This window comes from Pongo abelii, chromosome 10 (genome assembly GCF_028885655.2).
Source record: "Pongo abelii isolate AG06213 chromosome 10, NHGRI_mPonAbe1-v2.0_pri, whole genome shotgun sequence".
NCBI lineage: Eukaryota > Metazoa > Chordata > Mammalia > Primates > Hominidae > Pongo > Pongo abelii.
This window is the reverse complement of record NC_071995.2, coordinates 4,664,658-4,691,527: the sequence shown is the minus strand read 5'-3', so window position 1 is coordinate 4,691,527 and position 26,870 is coordinate 4,664,658. Positions and strand designations below refer to the sequence as shown.

Below are 26,870 nucleotides of genomic sequence, written 5' to 3'. Positions count from 1 at the left end.
CTGGTTGCTGAAGTGTTAGGAATCACTTCTTACCCCGGGACTTTGTTCCCCGCAAGGGAAAAAAAAGGAAACTAAAAACAAGTCAGTCAACAATTTCATTCAGTAACATTAACTAAATGTTTACTCTGTACAATATACTATGTTAATCATTAGGGGGGATAAAAAGTTGAGTTAGACCCCCAAGTCATCAAATAATTTATAAAACAGACATATATTAGAAAACTAAGTCAAACTTTAACGCTAAAAAAAGAGGTGTAAACAAAGTGTTGTGGACTATAGGACTGAAACATTATTTGTTAATAAACAATCCACACAAAGAACTGTTCAAATTAGTCCCCGCGCCATCTCCAATTAATAATGCAGAAAAGACATCTAGAACACTGTCTACACAAGAAAAACCAAAGTTCAGCTTGCTAAACAGCAGAACAGGCAAAATCCTATTTCCTAACCCCATCCCATAGGGACTGATCCAAGCACAGGACCAACACCAGCCACAACAATACCACCTACTGGATTTTTATGGGCAGTATATCACACTGCTGACTTATACCAGACTTAATGTCAGCTACATCTCCTCAGGGGTGTCACTGGGTATGCAAGCGGTTGTTCAACCAACCCTTATTCACTAATTGAAAATGTCACTGTGATAGCTGGCACATAGAAGGTGCCCAACGAAGGTCTATTAAGCCCTAACTAAGACTTAAGCAAAGAAGAAACGACAGTCAAAGACTTACCTGGTTTCCCAGTCTCGTCCAATAAGATTGATGACCACATTGCTGTGTTGTACTACTCGTCGGATAGAATCTTTATCTCTCGCGTCCCATTCCTATGATAGCAGAAAGCAATCGGATGAAAACATAGGGGTATACCTCAGCATTCAACACTTCTGCAGCCTCCTCAACGCAAGTTTCAAAATGGGCCATCTGCTGTAGTCATAATATGGTGCCATTTCATCTAAGCTCCACTTATTACCACAGAAATGACGTCTGAAACTCCCTGCTGATTCCCTCACTCTTTTGGAGACAAACAGGTAAAAGTACACTTTACTCAGGTAATCAAATGACAGAGCTAAAAAGGAAGCTATTGATTTTTAATGGAGCATATTAGTTTTTGTCCACCCAACTACTCCCTACTAAGTTTCAAAAGAAACCCAGGAGACCAAGTCTCCAATCCGGAAATACAGCCAAAGAAGCAAGGAGCATTAAGGAGATAGACTTTCCCTTTTTGACAGCAACCACTTACAGACTGAAGATAGGAAGAGTGTCTTTTAAAGGCTAGTGTCAGTTGGGGCCATTCACGACTATTTCCTTATTTCTTTTTAATTCTTTCCTCTTTTATAACCCCAGATCTAGTAATTTCTCCATTAACAACATAAAAACAAGAGTCAAAAAGAACTACCTAAAACTTCAGGGTGAGCCAAGGGCAGGTTTCTATAAGCATTTCAATGGAAGATAACAAGTAATAAGAATTTCTTAGCACCAAATAATAAGTGCACATGCATGAGTCAGTGCAATAGGAAGGAGACAGAACAAGAAGGGAAAAGAGAAAGAAAGTGGGGATGAAAGAGAGAGAGAGAGAACTAAAATGCCTGTTTAATTTAGAAAAGAGAAAACAAACTATAAAATCAGATTCAAGAACAAAAAGATGAAGCCCCAGCAGGAAGAACCAGTTAGGACTGATGATAGAAAGTGGGTTAAAAGACACAGTCTAAACAGTGGCTTTGGAGTCAGACAGGAATGCGAATCCCAGTTTGCCATATACTAACTTTGTACAAATTATCTCTTCAAGCCCCAAGTAAAATTAGAAAACACAACTTACCTCACGAGGTTATTATGACGATTAAGTGAAATATACATAAAATCTACAGCAATGAATGATGTAATAAAAGGAAACCAAACTTTCAGGGATAAGGCCCAAGGGCACACAGTCAGGTGGGCAAACCAAATGGACATTCAGACAGCAGTTGCAAACAAAGACTAAAGTGGGGAAATCAGCACCTCATACCCCAAATAGTCCTTCTTGAAAATAAACACATAAACAAACACTAAACATATAAGCCTCTGAGTTTCCTGTGCTCTTGCTCATCCAACGTGCTCAGAGCACAGGTCAATGCCAGACACTCAGGAAATAAATCTCTGCAGAAATAATGCAATAGACGTCATTTGGTTTAATTCCAATGGTTCAAAAGTTTTCACCCATCACTTTTTAAATACTTCAATTTTGAGGCTCTGACAAGGTGACCAACAAACTTAAGGGACAAAGAACTAGGAATAAACTAAGCTTCTGTAACTTTAATACCAAGAAGATACTTAATAGTAAGATTTTGGAGAAGAAAAACATTTTGGAAATAAGAAATTTCTGATATAAGTATTATACTTAGCTTGTGAACACTGAGTCAAGAATAAATGAAAATGTGAAAATGAAATGAAAATAAATCAAACTTTAAAGGGATTACAAATAATCTGTATGAATATTACCAGAGATAGTAAGGATGTTTAGCACATCTTTTTTAAAAGGGAAAATATGTAACTCCATTCCTTACAGGACAAAACAAGTAGGAAGTCAGCTATAAGATCAGTAGATTTAAACATCAAGGCCCAGAGAGTATAGCAATCAATAGCTTAGCTGCAGGCATTTGGGGCAGCACAACTCTTTGTGGAAAGGGACTGTCCTGTGCTCAGTAGGATATTTAGCATCCCTGGCCTGTACCTAATAACCAGGATTGCTCCCCAATCACTGTGACAATCAAAGAGTTCCATTAATCACTCCCTTAATGGCCCTCCTCTACCCTCTTTCCCCTGCCTCACCCCATTGGCAACTACTGCCCTAAAGGAAGAACCTGTAGATTAAAGAACGACAAAGGGAATGCTCAGAAAGGACTGTTCTAAGTTAAATCTATACTAAACAACCAAGTTATAAAACACCCTATTTGTGACTTTTTTATGTTTATAGAGCACTATCCAATAGAAATATAACATGAAGCACATAGGTAAAAAAGAAACAAGTAAAATTCATTTTAATAATGAATTAACCTAATATATCCAAAATATTATTTTAATATGTAACAAATATAAAAAATTATTAATGATGAATTGTATATTCTTTTCTTCATACTGAGTCTTTGAAATCTGGTGTATATTTTATACGTACAGCATATCTCAATTCAGACTAGCCACATTTCATGTGCTCAGTAGCCACATGTGGCCAGTGGCTACCACACTGGACAGCACAGGTCTAGAGCAGGGATTGACAAACTATAGTCCATAGGCCAAATTCAGCCTGCAGCCTCATTTTGTAAATAAAATTTTACTGAAATGCAGCCATGCCCATTTGTGTACATATTGTCTATGGCTACTTCCAGTTACAAAGGCAGAGCTGAGTAATTATGACAAAGACTCTACGACCTGCGAAGCCAGAAGTATTTACTATCTGTCCCTTCACAGAAAAAGTTTGCCAACTGCCAATCTAGAGCTTGCATGACAAAGGAGATGCCGGAACCTAGCTGAAAGAATGACCTGGGAATAGAGGATGCCTTTGGTCCATTCTGGGAAGAAATTACTGCCTTATTATACTGCCTATCACTCCTAAAAATGATCTTAGTAATTTGTATTTGTCAACTTCATTCTGTCATAAAGGCCCTTACCAGAAACAGAAGCTGGCCCAGGTCACCCATTGGACGAAGGTGCATGATGTCATATGTATCACACCGATAGGGTATGATTACCTGTGACCCCATGCGTCCTAAAAGAGAATGGATTGAAAAAAGGATCAACATTAACATAATGTGGATATATTATACAATTGTGACTTGGTAAATATTTAAATTCTAGTATGGTATGTGAATTGATATTATATTTGACAAAAAATATTTTGCCATGCTAAAGATGCCATAGCTTTTCAAAGTCCCTTATTCCTATCCTAATAATTCCTATATAGGAGCATGAGTGTGCTCTTCATGTCACAACAAATAAAAACTACATACATCCAAGATAGGAGTAATTCATAATACTGTTAAAATGAAGAGAAACATAGCTCATGCTTCTCATCAGGCAATCCTGATCAATGGCAATGGAGCATATGAACTCAAGGAACTTTACTTACCAAGGTGGTTGACAACATATCGCCCCAGGAATCCTGTTGCTCCAAACACAGTGGCCACAATCCCACTGACTGAGGAACGTCCACCTTTCCCATGAGGTATGAGGGCATGATGAAGCTGGCGACGGGGTGGGCCGTGACACACAGATGTGGCTATTGCAGTAATGGCAGAACCTTAAACAAAACCCCAAAGTATACAAGCATGGCAAATATTAATATTTTTAAAACTGTGAACACAAATAGCTCCTTTCCCTAAAAACTTGTAACATTATTTTGCAATCAGTACTTTAGCAATTTAAGTATCAAGGGCAATAATAAACACAAACTACTACAACATAGAATCCAGAGGACATGAGGAAATATACTCCCTACCCTATACAATGTAACTTACCTAAGAAGATAAGTCACATTTTTTAAAAAACACATTAAACAGTCACAAAGTAGGAAAGTATAAGCCTATATGGTAAAAGGAACTGAGAATATGTAATAAAGGAGCAATAAATCACATTACCATGAGGAAGTATTCCTGGATAAAATGTTTTGAGAAAGGTCTTAAAGAAGAAAGAAAAAGAAAGGACAGAATCCCATGAGGAACACATCACAATGCAGAGGTAGAATGAATAAGCCTACAGCACAGGGCAACAGCAAAAGACTCTCCTGGAACAGAATCTGAAACTGGTGACTAATGAAAAACAAAGTTGATGATATTGGTCAGAAGCAGATGATTATTAGTACAGAACATTAAAAAAAGAAAGAATGCAGTTCAATAGTTCAGACTTACTATAAAACCACTGAAGAACATCACAAATAATGATAAAAGGAGTGAAGTGCTTGAGAAAAGATGTTCTGACTTTTAGAAAGCTTAACAGCAAGAGACTTGTCAAACATTCCACCATTTCTTTTTCATCGACTGAGGTTCTTGGTACTAGAATGAACCCTCAAAGTTCATGTACCAATGCTTACATCTTCTCTACAGCATGTGTGCAAAGAAATCATCTGGCTTTTGCCTGAACACCTGTGGAGTTGGGAAACTCACTACTTCCTGTAGCGGCCCATTCTGCTTTGAGCCATTCTAACAGAAAGAAAGTTCTACCACAAGGGGAAATCAGTGACTGCTTCCCAGAAGTTTTTATCCCTGTGTTCCTCCAGAATGGCGAAGAACAAGTCTAATCCCTCTTCTACAATTAAGTGCAGCAATTATAGCCCCACTAAATATCTTCTTCTCCAGGTTAAACATTCCCGTCCTGTCAAATATTCTTCATATGGCAGGAATGCGAATCTCTTTTGGATACACTCCAGTTTTCAAGTTACTTCTAACTCCTTAGAAAGGAATTTTAGAGTTAGCTGCTCAACTTTCATGTAAGTAGAAACAAAAAGGTTTAAAGTGCTAATGCACTTCTGCTCCAATCAACAAACTTCAGAGCTTAGCATTCGTGCTTTGTACACTGGGAGAGGTGAAAGACACAAACAGGACTTTCTTTAGAAAATCTGTGTTTGTTTCTAGGGATGACTTTCAGGTGGCATTCTGCCCAAAGGCCATTGTTCTTCCCTATCCAAAAGTATTGAATTGGAGAAATAGCCTAGCTCACTGATAGTGACAGAAATTAAAAGTAAACATCATGGACCACACACATCATAATAACAAAATAATAACATCATATTAACAGCTACCTTTACAGAGCTCTTGGCAGGTGTCCAGCATTATTCTAAGTGCTGCATAGGTATTATCTTTTTTAATGCTATCTTTATCACCACTTTATGGATAAGGTTAGCGACTAGCCCAAAGCACTAGTAAAGGAGATTAAAAAGCAGTCCCATGAGGTCGGAGAAAAACTCAGAAGGAAACAGAATCTAAAACCCCAAAAAAAGAAAGTGTTTCAAGGAGAGAATGGTTAACTTTACCAAATGCTGAAAGTGAAGTAGGAAGAGGACAAAGGACCACAGAAGCTGGAGGATGTGGCTGTAGGTGGCATAAATAAGAGCAATTTTATTGGATTAGTGGGACTGAAAGCCAGACTGGAGCAAACAAGAGAGGCTGTGAGGCAAGGAAGTAGATGAGGAGTATAGACAATCCTTCTGAGAAAGGAGAAATGGGACTAGAGAAACAAGGACAGGGATAGGTTTGTTTGTTTGTTTGTTTTAAATACGAGTTAACATTTATGTGCTGATGGAAATGACATGATTTCCACGGTAGAGGTAGAAAATTACTGATTCAGGAAAGGGAATGAATAGTTGAGAGGATGAGATTGAATGCAAAGTGAAGGAACTGGCCACAGATTGGAACAGAAGGAGCTCACCCACTGTAACAAGAGAAAAGGCAAAGAATTATCACATATCAACTATTAGAGTTTATGGTGGGAAAATGACTGTTCTCATCTGATTCCTTTGATTTCTCTGTAAAGCTGAGAATGAGACAAAAGCACATGTTAGAGGTTTTAGGAAACTCGCTATGTTAAGTAATGATTATGGAGACAAGGAAACCAAATTTCCTAGAAAAATGTAGCACTGAAAATCTACTTGAGATTTGTATTCATGAATTTAAATTAGTTTGAAGTTTTCCCTAGCCCCGTTCTCCATTGCTCAGTGGCAGGCAGCAAATTACGTGGAAAGTTTTGTTTAATCAGGGTCAATGTTTACGACAATGGGAGTTGGGCTGGGGAGCTGAGAATGCATAAAAGGGAATGATAAGAGTGATGAGTAACGAAGTGAGGACATAGGATAAGACAAGCAAAAGATGGCAGAGTCAATGAACTGGGAAGAATTACTTGAGTTAAGGAATTAATACCTCAAAGGACTGTTAAGAGGATTAAACATACATAAACCATGTAGCACATTACCTAGAGCACATTAAGCATTCTATGAATAATAGTTGCTTTTATTACTTTGAAATTTCTCAGAAGGTAATGTCACACTAACCTCACATGGCTATTTGTTTTTTTAATAATTATGGGCCAAGAATTATTCTAGAAACTGTGACTATCACAGTAAAATGCAAAACCCTGGCTTCATGAAGCTCACAGTTTAAAGGGTTGATGAGAATAACATATGGGCAAGTATCTGTCACAGTGCCTTGCAAGTAGTAGGTGCGATAAATATAAATTATTACTCTCTTTGGTTCCAGCCTCTCCACTTTCTTCCATTTATTATGAGTACTATTAGAAGAACGATATTCTTTATTAATTATATATTCATTACATTTCTCTGCTTAAAAACCTAGTTTCCTACTGCAATACCCAAACCAAGTCCAGACATATTTGCTTGCACACTGCATTAATTTTTTTAAGTATTTATTTTAAAAATTATATGCATGTTCTATGTAGTACCAATATGATATACACATTATAAATCATATATTACTTAGAATAGTGTGTGGCATACAGTTTAAACTACATAAGTGTTAGCTATTATTACTATAGAAAGCAATTGTTAGGAGTTCTAATATTATATTTCCACAACTTATTAGGTCCTCTTGCACAACTCCCTTTGGAGACTACCGATCTAAGCTCTGCTTGGCTTTCAAAGGTCTCCATTGTCTGATCCCATCTAACACATTCAACTTCCTTTTCCACTATCCCAGATATACAGGTAGTCATTTCACTGCCTCTTGAATACCTCATGACTCCATTCTCATCCACTTGCCTTTACCAGAGGACTTTCCAGATCATAACAGCCCTAAAGAGATCAGTGGGAGCACTACAATTCTCCACTGGTCTTCCAATCATCCCTCCGTACCTCAAATGATACTAATCTTTCCCTTTTATGATTTCCTGTGATACTTACTAGTCTTGCCACACTTAACTATATATAGTTGTCTTACACAGTTCTGTCCTATAGTGTGTGGATTATGTTACATACTAGACTTGCCTCTACAGAATTTACTCAAAAACTTACTTTACCAGACAATAACGCAGAGTGGTTAAGAACACAAACTATGGTGTCAGTCAGAGGAAAGTAAGTTAAAAGAGAAAATTAATAAAAATACCTAGAACTGGAGATTGCAGATAGCAGGTACTCAATAAATAGTGATTACCATTCACAATCTACATTATGTCATACAATTGTAACAGTTTAACAAGAACCAGCAAATGTCTTTGCAAAGACATTGTGACTACAAAACCATCCACTATAAGTGATGTGCACCACCACCTTCCCAGTGGTATGCAGGAGTTCTACCCAAGATGGAAAACAGAAAAAAAAAGGACCCTCTAAACACTCCTAATTCTTGCCTCAGGCTGAACATCAAACCTATCTGTGGTGCTTTTAAAAATTAAAGGTGCAAGGAGCTAATCTCACAAATTCTGACTCAATAGCTCTACACTCAGTCCTCATTTCTAATTTTTATAAAGCTTTACGAGTGATTCTGACATGAGCCGATTTTGAAAGCAAATGATATTCTGTAACGACTAAAATACACTAAGAAAAATACAACTTTGGGGGTTTGATTGGAATATGTTTGTGGAAGAGTAGAGGGTGAAAGAACAATGATGAAGTGTAACCGTATTTCTAATTTCCTTGCTTTTTAGTGAGTGGAAGGACAAATGTATGTTTTCAGTTTGAGGAGTGGGAGCAGATCCAATCAGAACAGAAGGGAAACTAAATAATACTAACAAATTCTAACATAGCCTTCATTCTTCACTTTCCTTTCCACCAAGCTCCTGATTCTTCTCTCCTCAAACATCACTCTCTCCCCCAGACCCCAGCGCACTTTGCCCAACACATTCTATATCCGTACAGACGCTTTTGGGTAAAAGGATGCTTTTATAAATATTAGCTCATTTAATCTTATCAGAGACTCCCTTGTATTGTAATATTATCATTTCCATTGTGCTCATATGAATTGAGACCCATTAAGGGTTTGCACAAGGTCATAAAGTCAATCCAAGAAAACCTCTCGCCACTAGCCTTTTTTCCGCTCCCTTACACATTTCTCCCCCCGCCCCATACAAATATTTCTCATAACCCTAAACCCTTACAACCACATCAGAATTCTGATTCTCTCGATCCCTAACGTGTCCCCCGCATTCTCCTCTTCGCTTACAGCTGCTTAAGATCTTTTGTCCCCTCCCAAGGTGGTGCACAACTGAATATGTGAGCCGGGGAAGCGGAAAGCAAAAGGAGAAACCAGACTGAGGCAGCTCCAAACCTAGAGAAACCACAGTGCCTAGGAAGTTGGCGTGACCGCTGCAGCACGGTGCCACTCCCAAAACCTTAGATCCCCGTCTCGGAATCCCGATCAGGGGCCGCCGTTCCCGGTGACACTTACGTGACATTGACAGGACCCGGACAACCCGGGATTGTGCGGCAGCCGCCATCTTTTCCCACAATCCCCCACGACAGCGCTCCAGGCTGACTACGGCTACTAAGCTGGGTCAAAACTTATTTTCCTCGCCTGTCTGCGCAAGCGCTAACCAAGAAAGGACGGTTTCGGGTAGATTGTTGGTTAAGAAGAAAGCTGGGAAAGTGAAGGAGATGGGGAAGAAAGGAAGTGAAAAGACTTTGGCTGTTGGAATCTCAGATCTGGAATAGGCTGTATAGGCTGTTTATAATCTCTAGTTGCCGAGGAACCTGAAGTTCAGAGTTAACCAGTGACTGACTCAGGACATGCAAAATGGCAAGACCCGAGGTAGAAGAGCTCACCTTTCCTGACTCTCAGTTTCCTGTTCCCTGAAAATGTCAGCTAAGCTGGCAGCCCTGGTGAGTCCGGAGGAAGAAGGAGGCGTAGCCCTCTGCGCTCAGGAGGTCCAGGGCCCAGGAGAGAGAAAAAGGGGGACAAGGACGAGGGGAAAAGTGGAGAAGAGAAACCAAAATAGGGTGTGTCCCAAGTAAATAAATGTACGTCGAGCCCGCCAAGCACATTCTCTCATAGGGACCCTTGCGCCTGCTGGTCGCGTTTCCTGGAATGCACACTCAGGTGTCTGCACCAGCTCAAGTCTCTGCTCAAAAGTGACCTCTTCGGATAAAACTTCTCTGACCATCCTATCCAAGGTGGTAATTATTCCACCAATTTTTGGTTTAAGTTTAGATACCAAAGCACTTATCACCAACTGGCATATGAATCTAGGAGTTCTTAACCAGAAGTGTGATTCATGAGTGGGCTTCGGGAAATCTGTGAACTTCCTGAAATATTATGTAAAATTTAGTGGCCATGTGTGCCATCTGAACATCCGTCTAAGGGGAAACTGCAGATGGCTCTCTCTAGCGCAATGGCTTGTAATTTTTTCTTTAACTGTGGACACCTTTGAGAATCTGCATTGTTCTACAAAGAGCCATCTAGAAACTGAGGAAATTCCAAGTTAGACTAAGCGCTTGGATTTTAAAATACTTTATTCTGGTCAACCTCTCCAGATTCCTGGGTAGGAGACAGCAACCAGTGATCCTGTGAAACATACCTTAGGCTTATCAGAAAACCACCTAGTTTGGGGAGGGCGGGTTCCTTCTAGACTTGGTAATACTTCTAGTGCTTTGTTTTTTCAGGAAAAGTATGTGTTTCTGAGATAGACAAAAAGGCCTGTGATGAGTAGGGATGTAGAAGTTGCTTATTTCTAGGCTTGAAATCTTGGCTGTTTCCACTCTATCTTACCCCTACAGTTTACTGAAGTGTCGCCTACCAAATTGAATTGGAAGAGAGAAAAAAACCTTGAATTTCATCCAAGAAGCTTAGTAGTATTGCTACACTGTCATATTTCTTGGCCTTATCCTATGTTCACTTAACACAATTTGCTAATACTTGATTTTGGGACCAATATGGATACTAACATACTTTCCTTGTTCAGATCAACAGATCCTGACTGTCATCAGCAACCTGCTAACTCCTGTATAACACTGCCAATTATATAATTTAAAATCTCTAAGTTAAACACTGCCTCACGTTCTCAGTTCTAGTTTCAAGGTTGCATGATGTAATTAAAAGAACACTGACTTTTTTTTTCCCCAGAGATGAGGTCTTACTATATTGCCCAGGCTTGTCTCAAATTCCTGGGCTCAAGACCTCCTCTCACCTTGGCCTCCAAAAGTGCTGGGTTTACAGGCATGAGTCACTGTGACCGGCTGAAAGAACACCGATTTTTAACACCCAGAATAGTAGATCCCATTCCCAGTTTTATCAGTCATTAGTTGTGACCTGGACAAGTTTCTACACCTGTCTAACAGGGTAAATAAAACCTACCCTGGTACCTCAAAAGGTTATTATGAGAATCGGGTGACGTAATAGATGCAAAGATGCTTTGTCACCGCAAAGTGCTATATGTAGGTCCATGCAGTACTATTCAAATACCACTGAAATATCAAAATCATAGAATGTTAGAGCTGGAAGAGATTTTAGGAGCTCAGCAAGCCCCATTATTTCAAAGACGAAGAGGCCAGGTGCAGTGGCTCATGCCTGTAATCCCAGCACTTTGGGAGGTCGAGGCAGGCAGATCACTTGAGGTCAGGAGTTCGAGACCAGCTTGGCCAACATAGTGAAACCCAGCCTCTACTAAAAATACAAAAATTAGCCATGTGTGGTGGTGTGCACCTGTAATCCCAGTTACTCAGGAGGCTGAGGCATGAGAATCACTTGAACCTGGGAAGCGAAGGTTGCAGTGAGCCGAGATCGTGCCCGCTGTACTCCAGCCTGGGCGAGAGTTGAGACTGTCTCAAAAAAAAGAAAAAAAGAAACTGAGATATATTGACAAATATAATTTGACTAGTAGGTGCACTTTCTGTGAAAAGAATACAAAAGCTCTTGAGACAATATAAAAGATCATCAGTGGATAAGTAACTTTTTTTTTTTGAGTCTCACTCTGTCACCCAGGCTGGAGTGCGATGGTGCTATCTCTGCTCACTGCAACTTCTGCCTCCCAGGTTCAAGCGATTCTCCTGCCTCAGTCTCCCGAGTAGCTGGGATTACAAGCATGTACCACCATGCCTGGCTAATTTTTTGTATTTTTATTAGAGACAGGGTTCTGCCATGTTGGCCAGGCTGGTCCTGAACTCCTGACCTCTAGTGATCTGCCTGCCTCAGCCTCCCAAAGTGCTGGGATTACAGACGTGAGCCACTGCGCCCAGCGATAAATAACTTTTTTGAAGGAACCCTGTAATAAACCAGTCACTTTTGAATCTGTGGCAATTTTCATCATTATCTCGTGGCCATGCTTGGAAGTTCTTTTTGCTCTATGGAAACTATATACTAGTCCTATATTTAATTATTAATTACAGAGTAGCTGAGGTAACATTTTCAGAGAATGTAGTAATAAAGCACAGAAAGAGTAGCTAACCAAATGCCTCTTGGTCTGATTTTTCCCACTACAGTTTCTCAGGTCAGGCATTGCAAACGATAAAATAGGGTTATTGTATCTCTGAGCATCTAAGACAAATTTTAACCCAGAGATGGTCAGTTTAGGCAAAATATCCTAAAAATAATTTTTTTACAAAAGGCAAGATGCTTGTAAATAAGAAGAGTCCTGGCTGGATCTGACAAAATGAAGTGATTCCATGGGCTTTGCATAAAATTTAGACCCTCAATTCTTTTATTTCTCATTTTCCTCTGCAGCCCTCTAGATTTGTTAATACATAATACTCTGCTGCTTTAAGTGGAATCCGTTGGCAAAATGTCCCCCTCCCATATTCCCCCACCTATATTAAACACTCTAAAGCAGAGGTCCCCAACCCTCAGGCCATGGACCGGTACCAGTCCATGGTCTGTTAGAACCTGGCCACACAGCAGGTAAATGGTGAGCAAGTGAGCAAAGCTGAGCTCCACCTCCTGTCAGATCAGTGGTGGCATTAGATTCTCATAGGAGCTTGAACCCTATTGTGAAAAGTGTAGGTTGTGCACTCCTTATGAGAATCTAGTGCCTGATGATCTGTCGCTGTCTCCCACCATCCCCAGATGAGACCATCTAGTTGCAGGAAGACAGGACTCCCGCTGATTCTATATTATGGCATAATAGTAGAAATAAAGCGCACAACAAATGTAATGTGCTTGAATCATCCAGAAACCATACTCCCACCCCACTCCCATGTATGGAAACATTGTCGTTCCCAAAACTGGTCCCTGGTGTGAAAAAGTTTGGGGACCACTGCTCTAAAGAGAGAATTAATCAGAATAAAGCCCAGTCCTTCTAAACTAAACATCAGCTCCTTGGAGTATATCTTCACCCCTCCTCTTTGTCCTTTTGACCATTCATTTTCTGGTAGCCTCACTACTGTTGCTATAGAGGCAGTGATATCACCAATTGTGATTCTGATGTCACTGTCCGGTCCCAGCAAGGGGGAGGTACATGGAAGGCCACAGGAAGAAACAAGATCTTGAGCTGAGCAAGAACATCCCAGCATCTTCATTGACTTTAAAAGTATATTCTGGAGTCTTCTGTGGTTCACTATTCCAGTACTACAGAGGTAGGTAATCTTACTGGACTGATATAACAGCCCATTTTCTGATCCTCTGTGGTTGGAAGGGAGAATTCAGTGACAAGTGATAGGAAACTTGTTATGTTCAACTTAGCGTTGTTCTTCTGTCCAGCCAATTTTTTTTTTGTTTGAGATGGAGTCTCACTCTGTTGCCCAACTGGAGTGCAGTACTGCAATCTCGGCTCACTGCAACCTCCACCTCCTGGATTCAAGTGATTCCTCTGCCTCAGACTCCCGAGTAGCTGAGATTACAGGCATCCACCATCTCACCTGGCTAATTTTTGTATTTTTAGTAGAGACAGGGTTTCGCCATGTCGGCCAGGCTGGTCTCAAACTCCTGACCTCAAGGGATCCCCTCCACTTCGGCCTCCCAAAGTACTGGGATTACAGGTGTGAGTCACCGTGCCCGGCCTGCTCAGCCAATTTTAATCTTACCTGTGAATCCTCTGGAAATAAGTGAACCTCTCCTTCAGCAGCTTTAAAGTCAAACCTACCATCTTTGCTGCTGACATTGTGATTTTGTTACAGATTTGACAAGATCTCCTCAGCCATCCTTTTGGAGACATGAGGGGCCTTACTTCCTGCTTCCCCATTTGATAGAGTAGAAGCTTGACTACCCACTGACTTTTCCTATTCATTGTGTGGCCATTCCTAAATTTATTTCCTCTCCAGTACCCCAAGAGCGAAATAGAACTGGTATAACCCTGAGTCCAATTCTCATACACTTTTATCCTCTCACTGTTATTTCTGAAGTCTTGGTTAGACAACAGAACTGGGAAAGGGCAGGATATCTATAGCTATGTAGTGAAAGTATCTATACTAACAGGGACTAGAAGAAGCACCTATTACTTAGGGAAGGTAAAAATAAAGACGTTCCACCGGAAAGCTTAACAATGAATGGTGCCATTGAGACACACACACACACAAATCTTTATTTAAAGAAAATGGATTGAAACTCTGATTTAATCAGCAACCAAGTTTATTGAACTTCTACAATGTAGCAGGCACTTACAGAAAGGAAGGCAGTAAAAGAAAACGGATGTAAGAAACATACCCTTCCCTCTCAAAACTAGTAATAAAACCTGGTTGAATGAACCTCAAAACTCGATCAAGTACTTAGCAACCCTGCAAGAACTTTACTTACGCTTTCGCTTCTGCAATCTGAGTTTTTACATGAGTTTAGGAACTTTGGGTAAACAGGGGCCTCTCACTTAAAATGGATACAGGAGAAAACTACCTTGAGATGGAGCTGTGGTCTAGGATATAACGACCATAACCAAGCCCCTATGTTGCTTATGCCCTTCATGACTGGCATTCAGATTTGCACTCCTCCTCAACTTGAAGTAATCGTCACATTGACATTTTTGAGGAACATTTTAGTCCAATCCTTCTATTGGCCATGGGAAAATTTCACAGCTGCCAGAATGTTAGCAGGGCTGGAATATCTAAAGGAATATATCTGCTGATTCTAGTATTTCTTTCTGAGCCTCAATATCCTAATCTATAAGCTGAGAGTATTAGAAAATATGGTTTCTAAGGTCCATTTATCTTTAATAGATAACACAAAGTATCATTTTCTCTTTTTTTTTCCTACCCTAACTCCAGGATATTATTTACCAGCTTTTAAACTTACAGCAATTTATTAATCCATTCACTGACTTCATTAAACTCTTTAGATCTTTCTTCTTTTCCACTTTATTATGAGAAACATTGATTTAGAAATCTGAATGTCGTTATCATTAATAAGTATTAAAGTACCTCTTTATAGATGCTGTCATCTAGGACAGACAATTAGGAATTTTTAAAAGTCCAAAACAAGTTTCATGATGCAGATAAACCCACACATAGGACCTAGAAAATAGAATTAAAACATTAGAATATATTTAAGTGAAGTGTTTGCTGAATATATTTGACTAGTAGTTACGCTTTCTGTGAAAAAAAAATACAAAAGCACTTTTAAGATGTTGATTTATTTGTACTAGTGGAATAGGAAGGTCTGTTAGTAAATCATTGACTAAGTCTGTGCGGTGAACATATCTCCCAAAGGAGTCAAGCTTCAAGAAGGCTTGAATATATGGATTACCACCATAGTAAATTTGAGCAAGCTGTCTCTTTTTTGTCCTTGGATTCTCCAATCCAAAAGAAAAAATGAGCTATCTGAAAATGGGCAGACTGTGCATATTCATTCTTTCAGCAGATAATTATTGAGCTCTAATTTTAAGATACTAGCTACTATGAGAGATATCAAGATGAATAGGAAAATGCCTCTCCCCTTATGAAGTCATCCAATAAAGAAAATGAAATATATGGGAGCAATTAAAATACTAGATAGAATGTACATGTTGAAACAAAATATGATGGAAACCTCAGTGAGGGAGCAATCACATTCATTAGGTAGCTAGAAAATATTTCATGGATGGGGTAGCCCTTGACCTGGGCTAAAAAGTAAGAGTAGAATTTAGAGAGCCATTACTGGGGGGCTGGGTGGATATTCAAGAAGAGAGTACAGTGCCCTAATGTCTTCCACTGAAATGTCTTAGTAGAACTAAAACAAGGAAGTTAATTTATCTGGAAGATATCTATGAACTCCCTTTATAACTTGAGTGTGTGTATTTCTCTCAAGTCCTCAAAGATGCTTGCAAAGTGTTTTCAGTTCCATAATTTCAGGGTGCTTATTCTTCATTCCAGCTATTTTTCTTCCAACTTCCTATTTAAGCAAATTTAAAATTAAGCTAAAAATTTTTAGGGTCTTCATTGTTTAAAAAGACTGTATACCAGTGATTTGAAAGTGAGAAATAACAATAGTCATTTAAGAAATCATTGGCCCAAAAGTGCAACCTTTTTTGTCATCTTGCAACTGCTAGACTGCATCAAGAATAAGATGTGCACTCATGAAATCTGAATGTCATTTTGAGCTCATTACTTAAATGCACACGTGAAAAATAATAAACAAGTCAAAATCATTATTTGGTAATAAGAGCAATAAGTTCCTTTTGTAAAATTAGTCATTTTTATCTGTGTCTTTCCATTGCAGATTCCTTATATTACATGGCAGGAGGGGGGTAAACTGAGGGATAGTGAAGACAACAGTAAATTAATCAAGAGCTTTCCTCATATCTCAGAACCTATCCTCAGTAAGAGTAAGTGATCACATAATTTCTGTACTTTTTGTACATAATTGTCAGCATTTTAATTATATATAGCTTAAATAAAGCAATAGATCCTATTGATTTTGTCACAATTTTCTATTAGAAGTAACTCATTTGGATGAAATATACACTGAAGATTAGGAGATTGTGTTTCTGGCTCTCACTTGTACTATCAATAATCTAGGACAACCTGCTTCTGAGTCTTCCAATTCTTTGGCCAAATAATAGTAGCATTCATTATTTTCTTTATAGTAATGATGCAAGTATAAAAATATTTATATGTATGTATGTTTATGCAGAGGACATTACAGAGTTTAACTTCAAGGCATTAACAACTTCCTTGTTAAGATAACAAAACATTAACATAAGATACCAAAGAAAATTAGGAAATCTGGCCGGGTGCGGTGGCCCACACCTGCAGGCCAAGGCGGGCGGATCACTTGAGGTCAGGAGTTCAAGACCAGCCTGGCCAACATGGTGAAACCCTGTCCCTACTAAAATTACAAAAATTAGCCAGATGTGGAGCGCCTGGTGTAGTCCCAACTACTTGGGAGGCTGAGGCAGGTAATCATCACATGAACATTTTTGAGGAACATTTTAATCCAATCCTTCTATTGGCCATGGGAAAATTTCACAGCTTCCAGGATGTTAGCAGACAGAGCTGGAATATCTAAAGGAGTTAGATACTCCCTTGGGAGGCGGAGGTTGTGGTGAGCATTCTGGGAGGCAGATGTTGCAGTGAGCCGAGATAGTGCCAGTACACTCCAACCTGGCCAACAGAGTGAGACTTTGTCGCAAAAAAAAAAAAAAAAAAAAAAAAATGGAAGTTAGAAAATCTGTCTCAGAGAAAATTTTTAAAGAAATGGGTAAATAATTATCTTTCTGGACCTACCCAGTCTTTTTCACAGAGTCTCTCCAGATAAGCCCTGGTCTAGGAATTCTCAATTCTTGATAGGAATTCTCAATTCTTTGATGTGTTTTAGAATCACTCAGAGAGCATTTAAGAATGTTAAGAATGCCTAAGTTTCCCCAACCCAAAACCATTGAAATACGATTTTCGGGGGGTGGTAACTCGGATTCAGTATCTTTACACAGTTCTCTTGGTGATGCTCATGTCTAATTAGGATGGAAAACCCATTGTTTACCTAAGGAATCCATTGTATTTGAGTGCCTGGAATATTAAAATAAACTGCTTCCTTAGCTCAGTAATCTGAGTTAGTGATTTCTGTGTGAAAATGAGTACAAATCCTTGTGGGAGCAAAGAATAAGTAGCTCTTAAAAGATCTTGTATTTTCTTTGTAATGATTATCTAAAACACCCCGTATAACAAAAATGACATATCCACTTATATAAGTTGCAATGATGTATTTAATCTTTCTTTAATCTGTGTTGGTTTTATTTTGAGGGAGGACGTCTACCCTCACCACAGTCCACAGTCCTTTAAAACAAATATTTCCAGTTAACCAGATGTTCATGCCTTAATACTGCTTCACTTATTTCAAGCAATTCTTCATAAAACACAATTTCACTATAAAAAATTAGGATAAGCTGTTGAGCTTGATTTTAACAGTATTTTAAACCAGTGTTTGGTTGGAATCAAAGCACAGAGATATTCTATTTCATAAAGACGTTTGAGGCATTGGAGAGGAGAAATAGGCTATCTTATTCCACCTTGATCATTGAGAAGTATAGATCTGAGCGGAGTTTTGTTTGTTTGTTTTTAAATTTTTTAACGCCACCAACCCAAATGTCCATGAATGATAGATAGACTGGATTAAGAAAATGTGGCACATAGGCTGGGCGCGGTGGCTCATGCCTATAATCCCAGCACTTTGGGAGGCTGAGGCGGGTGGATCACGAGGTCAGGAGATCGAGACCATCCTGGCTAACACAGTGAAACCCCGTCTCTACTAAAAATACAAAAAATTAGCTGGGCGCAGTGGCAGGCACCTGTAGTCCCAGCTACTTGGGAGGCTGAGGCAGGAGAATGGCGTGAACCCAGGAGGCGGAGCTTCCAGTGAGCTGAGATAGTGCCACTGCAGTCCGGCCTGCAGTGAAAGAGTGAGACTCTGTCTCAAAAAAAAACAAAAAAAGAAAGAAAATGTGGCACATATACACCATGGACTACTATGCAGCCATAAAAAAGGATGAGTTCATGTCCTTTGTAGTGTCAGGGATGAAGCTGGAAACCATCATTCGGAGCAAACTATCGCAAGGACAGAAAACCAAACACTGCATGTTCTCACTCATAGGTGGGAATTGAGCAATGAGAACACTTGGACACAGGGTGGGGAACATCACACACCGGGGCCTGTCGTGGGGTTGGGGGATGGGGGAGGGACAGCATTAGGGAAATACGTAATGTAAATGATGAGCTAATGGGTGCAGCAAACCAAGACAGCACACGTATACATGTGTAACAAACCTGCACATTGTGCACATGTGCCCTAGAACTTAAAGTATAATTTAAAAAAAGAAAAAATAAAATAAAATAAAATATTACTGCACCCCCCAAAAGAAAAAAATTTTTTAATGCCAACCGAGCCTAAGGGATGAAGAGGGAAGGAGGGGTGAGCTGAGCAAAGAACATAAGAAGGGAAACTTCAGTGTGAAAGCCTGGGAATGGAAGTCTGGCATAGAAAAAGAAGGCAAAGAGAAGGTTCTCATACTTTTAGATGATCAGTGGATAACTCTCAGTCATCATGAGAGTTGGCCATGTTTTCAAAGACTAGCAAGTAAGATATGATGGTGTGGAAAGTGTGTGAGACTAAGGCCAAAGCCCAAAGGAGTACATATAATAGGTATGTACATATAATACTCATTTGCGAGGAGAAACAATGAAAGCAGCAGGTATAAGCAATATGTTTAAGAAAAATGACTGCAAATGGAAAAAGAGAGAAATAGTAGCTAGAGGGAAGCTTGGGGTGGAATAAGACAATTAAAATGAATCTCAGTTTTCTGGCTTAGAAGCCCAGGTAAATGGTGGTGCCATTACTGAGATTAGGGAATAGAGCAAAGTATTGGGAAGGTTGTGAACAAATTCACATCAGCAAGGAAATCGCTGCATCCATGGACAAAAGCCCTTTGAATGGCACACATGACATCTCTTTTGTCCTGACTGATACTCAGAAATTTAGCTGAACCCTAGAGGCTGAGAATTCCCCCAGGATCCTTGGCTAATGAAGAGGGTTTGGTCTTAAGAAAGAGCTACCAGACTTACTGCTAGTATGAGTAAGCAACAGCTTTAGAAATTAATTAAAAATAAAACAATTACTTAAAAGCTAAGTTGGTGGGGCAAGAACAGACAAAGGAGCAGTAAATTAATTCTGTTTTGGTCATCTTGAGTTTTGAGTGTCTACTGAAAATCCTGTGAGTGCAGGGGTAGGGTCGCCAAGCAAGGACATAAAGGGGCAGGACATGGCTGCCCAGGTTCATTCATTTAACAAAGATGTGTTAAGCACCTGTAGCAGATACCAGGCACCAGCTTCTTCCTTAGAGGTACAAATATGTTTAAGAAATATTCCTTCTGTTGAGAGCTGAGGATGAAGCTATTCAGAGTGGAGTGGGTCTGAAGTGGCTGTTAGGGAAGGTCTCTACTGAAGGCATTGTTCATCTTTCCCATACTTTAGCCCTTTACCACATTTCTTCTTACTTTCATAAAATCTGCCCTTGTGATGACCCTTTCTCATTTTTTTCCCCTACTTCCAGATGTCAGAAAAGGTTGACTGGTTACAAAGCCAAAATGGAGTATGCAAAGTTGATGTCTATTCTCCTGGAGACAACCAAGCCCAGGACTGGAAAATGGTAAGGGTCAACCTCTTGATAAACACTAGGTTAAGAATATGGAGGCTGTCATTAAGAGTAGCCTTATTCTCTCCACCATACCACCAACCTCTTATTTTTCAAGGTGGGATTATTGAGGCAGGTGGGAAATCAGCCCTTATAGAACAAAACATTCCCATTTATAGTTTTCTGGAAAAAATTCCCATCCTATGGTATTTAATATACTATAATTAATGAAATATATATGTACATATAAGCTGTAAAACATATATCATGTATGTATATATAAATATATATGTATATGTCAGCTGTATATTACAGGTATAAAATTTTAATTTTCAAACAGAAAGGAATTGGAGATAAATGTCTCCAAGGCTTATAGAAAATATTTTCTAAAATGTAGGATGCCTTAAAATTCTCAGAACTATAAACTCTCATCTAAGTAACATTGTCATCCTGCCTTCATCATTCAACAAACATGTATTAAATGCTTACTTAATATCAGGCAATGTATCGTCAGGGTCTAGTCAGAAGATAGAAACCATACCAGTAACTTAACATTTAAAAATTATTTACTAATAAAACGTAGTTAACTGCTAACAGGCATAAAAGAGGACTCTAGGAATCCCAGAAATAACAAATGCAGAAAGCAGCTACTACCCCCAGGCTGAGAATTACATAAACAAGGAAGAAACTAAGTAAATACTCACAAGAGCTCGCTCTACCTCAACCAAAGCTGCTTCCCATCTCTTTGGAGAGAATGTGGCTGCCACAGGAAACTTGCCAGAAGGAAGCCCTTTCCTCCTGCTCTGACCATGCAGTGTCCCCCAGTACCCTCTGTTGACAATGCCAACTGCAAAGGAGAAATGTTTAGGGTTCAGCTCTGGTATCACAAAGCAAGGCAAAGAAGGGTGGATTTGGAGTGAGAGACAGTAAGTCAATAACTGGCACAGACACTGTCCTGACTGTCAGGGTCAGAGATATAAAAATAAATTGGGATTCTCTCCTTTTAAGGATCTCATAATCTAGTGGAATCACTATTATTAATAGACTCTATCCTATTACAACATTTATCAGACTGGGCACAGTGGCTCACACCTGTAATCCTAACACTTTGGGAGGCCAAGGCGGGAGGATTGCTTGAGCCCAGGAGTTGGAGACCAGCCCAGGCAACACAGCAAAACTCTTGTCTTTACTAGAAAAAGAATTAGCCAGAGTGGTTGCACACGCCTGTAGTCCCAGCAACTTGAGAGGCTGAGGCAGGAGAATCACTTGAGCCCAGGAGTTTGAGGTCGTAGTGAGCTATTACCATGCCACTGCGCTCCAGCCTGGGCAACAGTGAGACTCTGTCTCAAAATAAAAAAAAAGTTAACATTTATCAGACATTTATTTGCATGTAATCAAATGCAAATGACCCGTCCTCTTCTATTTGTCCAAATCTGGTCGATCTATATAAAGTTTTAAAGAGAAAATATTAACAAATCTACATAAGACATTAAGACATAAAGATAATAAATATTCAATTACTATAGAGTAAGGGCCAACCAAAACTGCTTCAACTAGATCTTTGATTTACTTCTGCCCTTTCATTTGGAGAAACAAAAGGCAGATCAGTTTCAATGTTAAATCAAATGAACTTAGTGATTTTTTACTAAGTGAGAAACAAAAAGGAATATAACAGTTACTGCCCCTCCGAGCCTTATCATTCATTTCGGAGAATAAAAAACACACATATCAAAGTAGAAATGTCGGTGAGGGTAGCGAGCGGCCCGAAGAGCAGATGCCACGGCCACCACCACCACCACGACCACCGTCATAGACACACTCTCGTCCTACAGGCCATGCCTGGGGCTTCAGCCCACAGCTCCGCTTGCCACATCTCAGGTTTCTTTGCCTCCAGAAAGAAGAAAATTGACCCCTTGAATTGTGGAAGTTCATTGAAGAGTCTGAAATTAGGGACTTATTTCACATGTGAACATGGCTAATCGAGGCACAACCAAGACCGTGTGGCCCAAATACTGGAAATAAAATATGCCAGTTCAAACTAGTACTTCTGGGAGAGTCTGCTGTTGGCAAATCAAGCCTAGTGCTTCGTTCTGTGAAAGGCCAATTTCATGAGTTTCGAGAGAGTACCATCGGGGTAACTCTCAAAGTGGTAAAAGCTGTTTCTTTGTGAAATTTGGGCCCAAAAAGAAAACCAACTGCTAGTGCTGGTGATGGAAGTGAAGACAAAATGAAGAGATCTAAGAGTGGTGGTTCTTAGCCAGCAAATAGATGTTTTGGATAAGTTAAAGTGCTTCTACAGATTCGGCTGATTTTCTAACCCAAACTGTGTGTCTTGATGGCACTACAGTATAGTTTGAAATATGGGATACAGCTGGTCAAGAATGATACCGTAGCCTAGCACCAATGTACTACAGAGGAGCACAAGCAGCCATAGTTGTATATGATATCACAAATGAGGAGTCCTTTGCAAGAGCAAAAAATTGAGTTAAAGAACTTCAGAGGCAAGCGTGTCCTGACATTGTAGTAGCTTTATCAGGAAACAAGGCTGACCTAGCAAATAAAAAAGCAGTAGATTTCCAGAAGCACAGTCCTATGCAGATGACAATAGTTTATCATTCATGAAGACATCAGCTAAAACATCAGTGAATGTAAATGAAATGTTCATGGCAATAGCTAAAAAATTGCCAAAGAACGAACTGCAAAATCCAGAAGCAGATTCTGCCAGAAGAAGAGGAGTAGCCCTTACTGAACCCACACAACCAAACAGGAGTCAGTGTTGTAGTAACTAAACCTCCAGTTTGAACTAGCTGGAATAGTCTTCTGCTTCTTAAATGTTAATAACAATGGAATTGGACCATTTAACCAGCCCAGTATGATTTCCAAAAGAGACTTATGATAGAGTCAAGTTTCTAATGCAGATTAAGTGTTTTGAACTTAATTTTTAATAACATGCATGGGTCCCTCTTACTAATGTTTCAGCAATAGGGAAAAAGGAGAACTATGTGTATACTTGTTTCATTGGAAGGTTAGGGGGAATAATTTCTCATCACTAGGAATATAGACAAATGACTATCTGGACCCACACAGTTAACCAGCCCGTTTCTCCACACTGGTACAGTAGTCATCTGTGGAAAAAAAATAGAATTTACTAATTTGGGCTTTTCAAAAACATTCTTTTTGTAGAAGAAGATTCTAAAGTTATTTATGCTTAGCCATAGTATTCAGGCAAATGTTCATTTCTCCTGGTATCAGTATTTAAAATGAACATTCCATATTTTAATAAATGAACCACAAGAAAATAATCCCACATATACAAGGTGGGGGGTGGAAAGAGCGTTAATGGCATCTAAATTATAGCCAGTCCTGTGTTTTTTTTTTTTTAATGGGGTAAAAAATAATCAAATGCAATCCCATCTTGTTTTAGGAATTTGAGAACTAATAAATGCATCTTAATGGATAGTGTTCCTTTCAAACATGTGAGTTCTTTAACAAAAATGAAATAAACCAGGTGTCTGTGATTTCTAATTAATCACCGCTGGCCATTACATAGGTTTGGTTGTTTGGTGCAGGGAGGGGACTTTTGTTCGCTTGTGACACAATGTAGTCAATGCACTAACAATTATGTATATTTAAACTTGATTATTTTAAATTCGACCTTCAGCTGTACTGTCAATAGGGTACTGCATTATAGTCTCCATACATGTATTACTTTTCTGTAATATTTAAGAGTTGCTTAAAAGTATACAAAATGTACAGTTACTAAAACAGCCAATGATTTCTCTCTCCCCCTTTGACAGGAAGGGGCTTCAGTTGTTCCTCCGTGGCTCATGAACCATAAGGAACAATGTGCCTGTAATTTGTAACATAAAGTATTGCAATATGTTAGTAACAATCTTGCAGCCTTGTGTTTCAACCTTCATTTTATTTTGATCAATTCAGTATATTGCACTAATTATTTTAGGTATTTTCCTTACATGAGAGCTACCATGTGTCGGAGATGATTTAATCTGTTTAAGTGTTGGACTGTTAGGAGAACTTGTACATTTACAATAATTCAGAATTAGGAAAATGGGTCACCAGTGTTTAGTTTTATATTGAGGTGCTCAGGTTTGAATAAAGTGGTATAAAAAGAAAAAAAAGAATATAGAAATGACACTTGAAAGCTCTGAATAACTGTTGGACTAATGAAAAGCAGTTCATGATTATTTGTCAAATGTATTTTCTAGACAATAATTGCTATAGGTGTTTAAAGAATTGATCATTTCAAAATGGGAGGTGGTCAGAGAAAATTTTATAAGGTATGTTTAATTGAGACAAAGGTGGAGAAGAGAAATAGAACAGGGAGGTAGATAGCTGACTTAAAACTGCTGAAGCAAAAGATGCTGAGCAGAGAAAATAAAACCCATGACCTCTTCTTATATTCTCCTTCATGGACATGAAAACTTGCCCCCAGGATTCAGAAATACTGAGATAATTTGGCATCTTCCTTCCCTAATTGCTCAGAATACTATTGTGTAAGAAGAGGAAGCTTGCAAGAGGGCAAGGGGGTTTGAAGAGATGAGTGTTTGGTTATAGACTGCATTGATAAGAAAGGAAATGTGGCTACTTAGTCTTTCAGTCACTACAGTTGGATTAACCCCTTTTGCAAAATCCTTGTGGATAGACGGGAATAATAGACATAGGGTACACACATTTTAGGTTTAAAAATATATAGACATTAAAAATCCATAAACACAGTAACTTAACACAGTTCTGTGGACTCCATTGTAAAGCTCTATGTTGTGCTGTAGGTTTGGTTTTTTATTTTTATTTTTTTAATTTTATTTATCTTTTAAAATATATTTTTTGTAGAGATGGGTTTTCACCATGTTGTTCCAGGCTGGTCTCAAACTCCTGAGCTCAAGTGAGATCTGCCCTCCTCGGTCTCCCAAAGTGATGGGACTGCAGGCAACTGCACCCAACAGGTTTGGGTTTTTTTTTTTAAATTGAAAAGGGTAAAAGAATAAACTCCACAGCTGCACTATAGTAAGGCTTTCCTGTACTGTTACAGCCCATTTATGGAAACACACCTATTTGCAAGTTAATGTGCTTATTCGTAAATAACTAGGTAGTAATACATTATCATTTTCAAAAACCTCATTAAAAAGTGGGCAAAGGGGGCTGGGCACAGTGGCTCATGCCTGTAATCCCAGCACTTTGGGAGGCCGAGGCGGGCAGATCACGAGGTCAGGAGATCAAGATGTGGTGGCGGGCGCCTGTAGTCCCAGCTACTTGGGAGGCTGAAGCCAGAGAATGTCATGAACCCGGGAGGCAGAGCTTGCAGTGAGCTGAGATCACACGACTGCACTCCAGCCTGGGTGACAGAGCAAGACTCCGTATCAAAAAAAAAAAAAAAAAAAGCCCTCTGTTATTTACTGTCCTGAGATTAGGAAGTCAAGCCTAAGAAACACTCTCCACCAGGTTTCACCTGCAGTCGCTAGGAAAACAAGCAGGTATACATTTAGACTTCTCTGAAACTCTTGTTCCTGATTATAGTCTCAACCACTAATATTAATCATAACTGCTAACCCAAAGTTAACAGTTATGATTATGAAAGAATATACACTCTTTCTGTATCACAAAAAACCTAGGGTGAGGGGTATATAATTGGGAACATCACAAACCAGCTGAAATGCTGATGAGTAGAACTCATGACTACACATGAAGACGACTTCCTACAGTCACATACACCCCTTATACCACCTCTCTAAGTGGAGAAGCTGAACACACTCATTAACAGATTTAAAGATATAGCCTTTCTATAAGTGATAAAAATAATAAGCAAAAGCTTATAAATTTTACACTTAGCCATCAATGTCTCAGTGTTCCATCTTACTTAGAAATGATTTACATATCCAGTGAATATGCATTAACTCCATGTAATACCACTCCAGTGTTTTAAGTTATATAAAGATGTTGGAAACTTATCATTAGGCTAACATACAGTAAAACATAGTAACTGTTGAAATAAAGTTTGTCAGAATGATTATTCAACTTGGTTAAATGCAAATTTACATTTTTCATAATCTTAAACATTAAATAGAAGTAATCCTGGCTTTTTTGGATCTATAAACCTGTATGAGTTTATGAAAAGCATATCAAAGTAAAATAAAAGCATACAATTGTATAATATCTAACATTGATAAATAAGAAAAGATATAGCTGTTTTTATTAAACCAAAATTATCAAACTAGTATTATTTGCCAAAGATTTACCTAATTTATGTGAATTTGGGTTTCTAAAGTGTTTCTGAGTTAGGTTCCGTAAAAATACTTTGTTTTCTTAGCATTCCCTTTGAATATTTTAAGTATTAGGAGCTTGATTTCCTTATTTTCTGGGGATACAAGAATATGTAATTTACATAAGTGTGTGTTTGTGTGCCTGTGTGTGTGTGAGCACGCACCA

The 26,870-nt window shown here is 39.0% G+C and overlaps 2 protein-coding genes and 1 pseudogene across 4 annotated transcripts in view; 2 read left to right on the top strand and 1 right to left on the bottom strand.

The window, feature by feature from the left end:
- NDUFA9 (NADH:ubiquinone oxidoreductase subunit A9) overlaps positions 1–9,428 on the bottom strand; it is a gene marked incomplete at its 5' end in the record, with an annotated part of 40,894 nt that extends 31,466 nt beyond the window's left edge. Inside the window, 4 exon segments of the mRNA NM_001134130.1 lie at positions 735–826; positions 3,644–3,741; positions 4,102–4,272; positions 9,362–9,428. Coding sequence (NP_001127602.1) covers positions 735–826; positions 3,644–3,741; positions 4,102–4,272; positions 9,362–9,410 — 410 coding nt within the window.
- Positions 9,364–26,870, top strand: part of AKAP3 (A-kinase anchoring protein 3) — a 34,986-nt gene continuing 17,479 nt past the window's right edge. Inside the window, exons 1-3 of one of the 3 annotated variants that reach the window (XM_054526718.2) lie at positions 9,364–10,083; positions 16,523–16,628; positions 20,346–20,441. In XM_054526718.2, the coding sequence (XP_054382693.1) occupies positions 20,346–20,441 (96 nt within the window). In that variant the 5' untranslated portion in view covers positions 9,364–10,083; positions 16,523–16,628. Of the gene's footprint in view, positions 10,084–13,046; positions 13,477–16,522; positions 16,629–20,345; positions 20,442–26,870 lie in introns of those variants that run through there. The other 2 variants (XM_054526719.2, XM_002822791.6) reach the window with 2 other exon arrangements.
- LOC100461779 (ras-related protein Rab-5A-like) lies at positions 22,398–23,536 on the top strand (annotated as a pseudogene).